Source organism: Camelina sativa, chromosome 8, assembly GCF_000633955.1.
Source record: "Camelina sativa cultivar DH55 chromosome 8, Cs, whole genome shotgun sequence".
Taxonomy (NCBI): domain Eukaryota; kingdom Viridiplantae; phylum Streptophyta; class Magnoliopsida; order Brassicales; family Brassicaceae; genus Camelina; species Camelina sativa.
In genome coordinates this window covers 16,952,227-16,962,320 of record NC_025692.1, presented here as the reverse complement: position 1 = coordinate 16,962,320, position 10,094 = coordinate 16,952,227, and the positions used below count along the sequence as shown (strand labels likewise).

The window sequence follows — 10,094 nt, the reverse complement described above, 5'->3', positions numbered from 1 at the left end:
TAAAATAAAATATCTAATATTCAAACATTTACCATATACCAGAGCATAAGATAATAATTTTTTTTATTGTATTAGACAACTTAAAAACTAAATAATAGTTTTGAAAGTGTTACAAGAATAATTAAACTTTTATTAAAAGTTGTCTTTATTGTAAACTATATTATAAATTTAGAGTTAACAAGTACTTTATTATAATGATAATCAAAAGCAGAACAGATCTAGAAGATAAGTGTATAGATTTAAAAAAAAATTAGAGAGAAGCTAGAAAGAAAATTTAGAGAGATTGTAAAACTTTTTAATACTACATTTTTTTTCTACATAACTCCTATTTATAGAGGGAAGAGACAAAAATAAGGATAGAGAGGTTGGTGACAATTGATGTACAAGTGAACAAGTGTTATATGCATTGTATGAAGGGAGACACTTGTTGTGATAGTTTGCATGAAGAGGGACACTTGTGGTGATATATACTCACACTAATTTTATAACTCTTCCCCTTGAGTATTCATCACCAGTGATGAGTTATATATTGCCTCATTAAAAACCTCATCATGGAACCCCAGTGAGATAAATACCATAACAAAGAAAAAAAGAGTACAATAGTGTAAACTCCCCCTAAAAAAAACTTCACAGATCTCGTAAACGTTGCATTCCAATACTATGAATGTGTTTTCTGAATGTTGAAGTAGGAAGTACCTTTGTAAATATATATGCTGCATTGTCACTTGAGCGGATATATTGGATATCAATTTCCTTCTTTTGCTCGAGTTTTTGAATATAGGAGAAAAATCTTAGAGGTATATGCTTTATTCTGTCGCTTTTGATATAACCTTCTTTGATTTGGGCGACACAAGCAGCATTGTCTTTAATGTTGTTGGCTCTTTACTGGTGACTATTCCACTCGATTCTTGTATGTGGTTAGTCATTGATCTGAGCCATACACATTCCCTCGATGCTTCATGAAGGGCAATTATTTCTGCATAATTTGAGGAAGTAGCAACCAAAGTCTGTTTCTGTGAGCTCCATGAGATTGCAGTTCCTCTAATTGTGAAAACATATCCAGTTTGGGATCGAGATTTATGTGGATCTGATAAATATCATGCATCTGCAAAACCAACTAAACCAACCGAAGAGTTTCTAGGATAGAATAATATCAAGTCAATCGTACCTTGAAGATAACAGAGAATATGTTTTATCCCATTCCAATGCATGTGGGTAGGGGATGAGTTATATCTTGTAAGTAGATTAGTAGCGAATGCAATATCTGGTCTAGTGTAATTTGCAAGATACATGAGTCTATCAATAGCACTCATATAAGGTGCTTTGGGACCAAGTATCTTCTCGTTATTTTCACAAGGTCTAAATGGATCACTATCGACATTCAGAGATCTATTGACCATTTGAGTACTCAAAGGATTTACTTTATCCATATTAAAGCGCTTTAAATCTTTTTCGTATAATTTAATTGATGCACAAATATTCTATCTTGGAAATGTTTTATTTGAAGCCCGAGACAGAATTTTGCTTTTCCAAGATCTTTCATTTCAAACTCTTCTTTCATATGAGTTCTTGCATCATCAATCTTCTTTTGAGTTCCAATTATATTCAGATCATCAACATACACATCAATGATTACAAATCCCGATGGAGATTTCTTTATAAAGACGCATGGGCATCATTATTAACATACCCTTTCTTCAATATGTATTCGCTTAAGCGATTATACCATAGACACCCGGATTGTTTTAATCCGTAAAGTGATCGCTGTAATTTAATCGCACAAATTTTATTAGACTTAGAGTCTAATGCCTTAGGAATCTTAAATCATTCTGGGATTTTCATGTATATATCATTATCCTATGATCCATATAAATATGTTGTCACTACATCCATAAGGTACATTTCAAATGTCTTAAAAGCCGTTAGACTCATTAAATACCTGAATGTAATTGCATCCATGATTGGAGAATATGTTTCTTCATAATCAACTCCAGGTCTTTGAGAAAAACCTTGTGCAACAAGTCGGGCTTTATATCGTGTGATTTCATCTTTCTCATTTCTTTTTCGCACAAATACTCACTTGCAACCAACATGTTTTTTACATCTTTAGATGAAGTGACAAGAGGTCCAAATACACTTCTTTTATTGAGGGAGAGAAACTCAAATTGCATAGCCTTTTTCCATTTCTCCCACTCAGGCCTATGTTGGCATTCTGATACAGACCTTGGATCTGGATCATTTTTTTCATGATCAATCTCTTTAGATGCAGAAAAAGAGAATATTCTATTATCGTTATCTATTTCATCTCTATACCATAATATTCCACTTTGGGCGTAGTTAATAGAAATCTCATATTTTTATGTATCATCCTGATGACTTTTCTCTTTATTTGGTTCTTCTTGAACCTTTTCATCTCTCATTTTCTTTTTCTTTCGGGAAATTTTATCTTTAAAGCCCATTGGCCTCCCCCGTTTCAATTGAACCTTAGGCTCATTAGCTTTGCTTCCATCGAATTCCTCTCTAGGAATTTCAACTCTTTATGGTGCATTTGCAGCGGGGATATATGACTTTGTCACCATTTTTGTATCTATGAACGCATCTGGTAATTAATTTGCCATATTTTGTAAATGTACAATTTTCTGAATTCCAGTTCACGTTGATTTGTAGGAGGATCAAGATATATCAAAGATGGTGTATACCATGTAATATCTTTTGGTACTTGTTTAATTCCTCCCCGTAACGCTGGAAATTCATCTTCATTAAAATAGCGATCGGCAAAACGTGCCGTAAATGTATCACCAGTTTGCGGTTCAAGATATCGAATTATACTCGGTGATGCCTAATCAACATATATACCCAATCTCCTTTGTGGTCCCATTTTGTTTTTTTGTTGCGGTGGGGCTATAGGAACATAAACCGCACATCCAAAAATATGGAGATATGATATGTTTGACTCTTGACCAGATGCTAATTGTACAGGGAATATTTATTATATGTGCTTGGTCGTATTTGGGCTAATGTCGCAGCATGCAATATAACATGACCCCATACATAAATTGAGAGCTTTGTTCTCAATATTAACGGTCTAGCAATGAGTTGTAACCGTTTAATTAAAGATTCAGCCATGCCATTTTGTGTATGAACATGAGGAACCGGATGCTCAACATCGATTCCTATTGACATACAATAATCATTGAAAGCTTGTGAAGTGAATTTACCAGTGTTATCAAGTCTGACTTTCTTTATGGTATAATCAGGGAATTGAGCTTTCAACCTGATTATTTGGGCAATAAATTTTGCGAAGGCCGTGTTTCGTGTTGTTAATAGAAACACATTTGACCATCTACTAGATATGTCAATCATTACCATAAAATAACGAAACGGCCCGCATGAAGGGTGGATAGGTCCACAAATATCACCATGTATTCTCTCTAAGAATAATGGTGATTCATTCCCAATTTTGGCTGGCGATGGCCAAATATGAGTTTTCCTTGAGAACATGCATCACATGAACACTCATCATATCTAAAAATCTTTTGGTTCTTCAATGGATGACCATTAGAATTTTGCACAATTTTTCGCATAATGACTGAACCAAGATGTCCAAGTCTTTCATGCCATATCTTAAATATACTAGTAAACTTAGAGATTACTGTAACATAAGATGCAAAATTATTTATTTTTGTGCAATACAATCTAGAGGATAACATTGACAATTTTTCCAATATATGTTTCTCCTTAGATGTTATGCAAATATATTCAATGCCATTCTTATTCAGATTCTCTATATGATGTCCATTTCTTTGGATATCTCTGAAACTAATCAAGTTGCTATGAGACTTATAATGCATCAATTTCAAATTTTGTCCCTTTTGGCATTGAAAAGTTGGCTTTTTCAGAGCCTATAATAATCTTTACATTACCACATATAGTGCTCACGCTTCTAGCAGTTTATTTTGAGAGAGGAGAAATTTTTTTTCTCTTTAAGTATTGAGTGCGTTGTAGCATTGTCTGCTAGACACATATCTCCATCCCCAATCTCAAAATTTGATATTTTCTGAGATAAAATATTTATAAAATAAACATTAATAAATAACATAAAGTCTTACAAAAAAGGCTTATTATATATTACAATAAAACTATTATTCAAAAAGACATTTGTTAAAACATAAAGTACATATCAAACTATGACAAAGCATATTATGGCATATGGGCCTTATTCGTATGATTTTCCGTTTTCATAATCAACGAGAAAATCTGCTATATCAAGATGGGGTTCATCGTTTAGGCCATGGAAAAAAGGTCCAACTTCATTAGAGATGACGTTGGTCTCAACATCCCTTTCTTTTGCCTGTTGAGATGCTTGATACAGATCGGCCAAATGTTTTGAAATACGACAGGTTTGATACCAATGTCCTTTCATGCCGCATCTATAACAAGTACGTTTACCTTGTTTCTTTAAAATGCGACCAACATTATTGATTTGAAGATGATTGTTGGTTTTTCTTGCGTTGAAGTCATTAGGAGAGAGACCTCTTACTTTTCCTCTTCCATGACCTCCTCCACGACCGTGACCACGGCCTCGACTGCGTCCGCATCTGTGTCCTCTTCCTTGCCAATTATTATAGCTGGATGTAGCAACATTCACTTCTGAAAGTGGATCTGATCCAGTTGGACGAGTTTCATGATTTATCATCACGAGCTCATTATTTTGTTCAGCATCATGAAGAACTTGCATTAATTCAGAATATCGAGTATACCCTCATTCTCAATATTGTTGATGCATGAGTACATTTGAAAGATGAAAAGTTTGAAATATTTTCTCGATCATATCATAATCGGAAACTTCTTCTCCGCATAGAGCCATCCTTGAAGTGATTCCGAACAAAGAGAAATTGTACTCACATACACTTTTGTAATCCTGAAACCGCAGGTTTAGCCATTCATGTTTGACTTTTGGTAAGATCACATACTTTTGGTGATCAAACCTATCTTTGAGAGCGATCCAGAGATCTGCAGGATTTTATCTCATTATGTATTCATTTTTTAAACCATCGTGGAGATAGTGACACAAGAACATCATGGTTTTTGCTTTTTCCTCTTCTAGCCCCGTTTCTGACGGATAAAAATTTAATATAAATTATATAAAAAAAATTTAAGCTATATAATATATTCATAAATTAAAACAATCATTTTAGGAGGTATAGCCTTCCATATAATTAAAATATATAGATCAAGGAGGCAGAGCCTACCATTAAGATTAAGAAGTATGAATAGTCTTTATTCTATAAATAATACATATAGTAATATGCATATAAACTAATTAAATTTAGACAAATTTAACATAAGCTAAATGTTACCTCAAACTGATGATGGATGGAGAGCTGATCGTGCTGATAATATGTTGTGAACTATATTATAAGTTTGGAGGTAACAAGTACTTTATTATGAGGACAATTAAAAGCAGAAAAGATCTGGAAGATGAGTGTATGGATTTAAGAGAGAAAACTAGAGAGAAGCTAGAGAGAAACTTAGAGATATGGTAAGACTTCTCACTACTACATGTTTCTCTTCTACATGACTCCTATTTATAGAGGAAGGAAACAAAAACAAGGATAGAGAAGTTGGTGACAAATGGTGTGCAAGTGAACAAGTGTTATATGCATTGCATGAAGAAAGACACTTATTGTGATTGTTTGCATGAAGAAAGACACATGTGGTGATGTATACTCACACTAATTTTATAACAGTTTTTGAATTTTATTGTATCAAACAATATTGTTGTGTTGTGTTTTAAAACTATCAAATTCCCAACTAAATTTATACTCCTGCCTTCTCTAATTCACTGTTGACTTAAAAATTGGTATACAAAAAGATAGGACATCATGCCAAGATCGCAAAGTATAACGTCCATTTGCCTAATTATTCCCGCCTCACGTGATATGATATGAACAAGGTCTCCGTTTCCACCTTTCTAGGATATTCAACACAAGTACATAACGATCGAAACCAATTTTTTTTACATGAAACTAAACGACTAGAAAACAAATGATGGTAAAAAGGAAAATATATACATACATAAAAATGGCGGAGGCTAAGCTTTCATTGATGACGAGATTGTAATCATTGAATCTAAAGAATTTTACCACAAGTAGAAGTCTTGCACTGAACAATGTCTTACCAAAACAAGAATAAGCATATATCGGATATGAACTGTGACTGTGAGTGGAGAAGATGTACAAATTAAAGGTAGAAAAGCAAACCTTTTCTTGATCTTCACTCTAATTATTGACAGTTGGACCTCACATGACTAAATTATAGTTGACGTTTGATAAATCAAGTGATAGAAAACTGATGTGAAATGTAGTGACTGATTTAGTAGATGTTTTCATATGTTGATATTATCATTGTCAAATTTTAGTTTCAACCAACCAACGCCTAATAATTCATTTGAAAAAGAAAAAAAAAAGAAGAAGAAAAAAACACTTTGTTTATGTTGAAATCATCATCATATGACATATGGTTGGTGTAGCCGTGTAGGGTACATGTCTGAGACACAATAGAGATCATAGTACATGTGTCATGTGTTGTCATGTGTCAAGGAGAGAAGATGCGTACGGTTAGGTCTAGGCAAAATATTCAGATCCGAAAATATGATCCGAATCCGATCCAAAAAATCCGATCCGATCTCATATTTGAAATTATAAAATATCCGAATGGGTTCTAAATCTCTAAATCCAAAAACTTGAACCCGAATCCGATCCAAACCGAAATTCGGACAGATATCCGAATATATCCACATTATTAATATATAGAAGTATTATATTAGTAATATTTATTATTTTAATAATATAAGTGTTTAAAATATTCAAAATTTTAAACATTTTCAAGTATTTAAACTATATTTTAGTAAATTTGGGTAAAAATTATTCTAAATTTTTAAATAGATTGGGTATTTTTGAATAATTTAGATTAAATTAGTTATTAAAATTTTGAGTTTTGTGAACTTCGGAGTAATTCGAATCCAAATCTGACCCAAACTCGAAGTCTAAAAATATTCGAACGAGTCCTATATTTCTAAATCCAAAAATCCAAAATACTCGATCCGAACCTGAAAGGGTATCCAAACGCCCAGACCTAATTGTTACATACATTTTTTTTTTTATGTTGTCAACTTTGTACATACATCTTTAAATCATACTTTTTGAGCATGATTTTCTCCAATCCGAATTATATGGGCTAATGTATCTTAGTCCAGTGGGCTAATGGATAAAACACAAACGGGCTATATTAAGGCCCAATAAATTATAGGGTAAGCCCGAAGCACTTTATTTATATACATCGCCACTGAAACTGAGAAAAGGGTTAGTTTCGCTGCGCTGTTTTAAGGGTTTTCGTTTTTTTTCTTTTTTTTTTTTGTTTCTCCTCCGAAGAAGATAAGAAGAAGAAGAAGAAGATGCCAGGTCCAGTGATTGAGGAAGTGAACGAGGAGGAGCTTATGGATTCCATCAAAGAGCAGATGAAGCTCCAGGTTTCATTTTGTTTTCTCTCTCTCTCTTTTATGTATTTTTGAGCGAGTCGAAGGTTTGTTTCGATTTGATGATTTGTTTTTTTGGGATTGTGTTGTTGTGGAGAGCAGAAGGAGAACGATGTTGTTGTTGAGGATGTGAAAGATGGAGATGAAGACGACGATGATGTTGATGACGACGACGACGAGGTTGCAGATGGTATGTTGTTTTCTCTCGATTTGATTGTTTTCTTTAATAGACTTAAAGAGATAGAGATGTTTTCTTGGAGTCATATTTGTGGATTTGTTGTGATTGAATCTGATGCAATGTTTCATTAAGCTTTCTGGATTTTGTTTGTAGTTACGATGTTGTGGTTTTCATATTGTTGTTGTTGTTTATGTAATGTGAAGGAGCTGGTGAGAATGAGAGTTCTAAGCAAAGTAGAAGCGAGAAGAAGAGCCGAAAGGCTATGCTGAAACTGGGGATGAAACCAGTCACAGATGTTAGCAGAGTGACTATCAAGAGATCAAAGAATGTAAGAAACCATTCACTAATCTTGTAATCGATGTTTCATTCTTGTATTGATTCTGTATGTTATTTGTATTGGTTAGGTGTTGTTTGTGATCTCGAAGCCGGATGTTTTCAAGTCTCCTAATTCTGAGACTTATGTGATATTCGGTGAGGCTAAGATTGATGACATGAGCTCTCAGCTACAAGCACAAGCTGCTCAGAGGTTCAAGATGCCAGACGTTGCTTCCATGATCCCCAACACTGATGCTTCTGAATCCTCTTCTGTTCCACAAGAGGAGGATGACGATGAAGATGTTGATGAGACTGGTGTTGAAGCCAAGGACATTGATCTCGTCATGACTCAAGCTGGTGTCTCGAAGGCTAAGGCTGTTAAGGCTCTTAAAGCCAATGACGGAGATATTGTTTCCGCCATTATGGAACTCACTACATAGGTTTTGGGTTGCTGAGACTGTGATGGTTCTTTCTTGTTGCTTCATTTCTGATTCGGTTAGCAAACATTATCTGTGTTTCTCCACTTTTTAAGGCTATTTTTGCCCTCCTCTGAGCTATAAACAATGTTGTTTCACATCTATAATTTGAAACATTTATGTCTGATGAAATCAGATTCTAGTCTTTCCACCTTCTCTGACATAGAGAAACTCATCTTTAGTTTTGAACAAAAAGGAACAAAAACAGGGGCCAAAGGATCAAGCTGGGCTGTTTATAGCCTTCTGGAACTCATTGCTAATATCTAACATACTCAGTGTTGTAAAGAGATACTTAACCCAAACTTTCATTTGCATCACAGAAGTCTTTCATCTTTGCAAAGGAAGTAGTGGTTATGCTGAACTCTCTTCCCATAGAGACTTTTGCAAAGAAGAAAAGAAGAGATATTTTCTTCAAGTTCTCTTTGCTATTCTTGTTTAGCTTCTTCTTAGTATTGGTTGGTATAAATTGAGATACCAAAGGATTCAATCCATATAGAACAACTCTCGAACTCCATAAAGACTTTCACCTGTTAAGACTGTACCAAATTTTGTTTGTTCTTTCCTCTTCAATAAAGCTGGGACTTTAGCTTGTTCTAATGAATTCCGGAGAAAGTCCAGCAAGTTTTAGGATTCCACACGACAGCTTGAACTCGTAAAATCTTGGTATCTCTTTCTTGTCCATTCTTTCTTTGCATGTTAAAAGTATTATAAGAACAACATATGCATGTTCTATGTGATTGATCTCCATCTATTAAACTACAATCTGACTTAATTCTGTAAAACTCCCTGCCATCTTTGTCCCTATTGTTATAAACTCACATAGAAATCAAGAAATAGATCAAACTGATTGGTTTAATTTCAAACCATAAAAAATGATCCTCCCTTTTTCTTCTTTCAAAAACTCCATTTATCTATGAGAGAATTATATTTGGTCCATACATCGTTGTCAACAAGTCGAGAAATACCCTGTCGAAAAATGAAAACTCTAGTTACATTTTACAAGACTTGTTGTAGTGCCATACTGCACCACCTTTTGAGGATGGTAAGACTAAGGGTTCTACCGATAACCATTAGAGGAACAAAAGTAAAATGAATAAAAAAACAATGAGGAACGGAATAAACAATTTTTGAGGAATGAAAGGAAAAGATACAAAGAAAGAACAAAATAATAACTGGTAACCAAATAATAACAATATTTTTAAAAATATATTAAATATTAAATAAATCAGTCAATAAAATACTAATACTACTTTTAATGTATATAAAATAAATTTTACATTTGATTTTAAAATAAAATATTTCTAGTTTTTATTTACAGTATACACATTTTTTAATTTTATTTTACTATTCATACAATTTTCAGATAAAGCTTTCAAATTAATTTAATATGAAATTTTGTATAAAGTATATTTAACTGCCAATATACTGTGAAAAATATGAATATTATTGTATTATAAAATTAAAATATTATTAATAAACATAATTTTTATTTATTTTAAAATAAAAAACGAAATTTAATATTTATTCTTTTTTTTTTTGTTCTATTTGTTCCTCGTCAATTTTGGGGAGGAACATTTTTGGTCTAGTG

General features: G+C 33.2%; 1 protein-coding gene across 1 annotated transcript; it reads left to right on the top strand.

Moving 5' to 3' along the window:
- LOC104707335 (nascent polypeptide-associated complex subunit alpha-like protein 4) lies at positions 7,365–8,651 on the top strand. Its single transcript, XM_010423661.2, has 4 exons — positions 7,365–7,531; positions 7,640–7,727; positions 7,919–8,043; positions 8,120–8,651. Exons 1-4 carry the CDS (start codon positions 7,457–7,459, stop codon positions 8,468–8,470), a joined length of 639 nt encoding a protein of 212 aa, XP_010421963.1. The 5' UTR covers positions 7,365–7,456; the 3' UTR covers positions 8,471–8,651.

Bases quoted from the DNA above. Each gene is read 5' to 3' on its own strand.
- LOC104707335 (XM_010423661.2), top strand. From the start codon at position 7,457: ATGCCAGGTCCAGTGATTGAGGAAGTGAACGAGGAGGAGCTTATGGAT. The intron at 7,532-7,639 runs GTTTCATTTTGT...TGTGGAGAGCAG, and splicing joins AAGAGCAGATGAAGCTCCAG to AAGGAGAACGATGTTGTTGT. The intron at 7,728-7,918 runs GTATGTTGTTTT...TGTAATGTGAAG, and splicing joins CGACGACGAGGTTGCAGATG to GAGCTGGTGAGAATGAGAGT.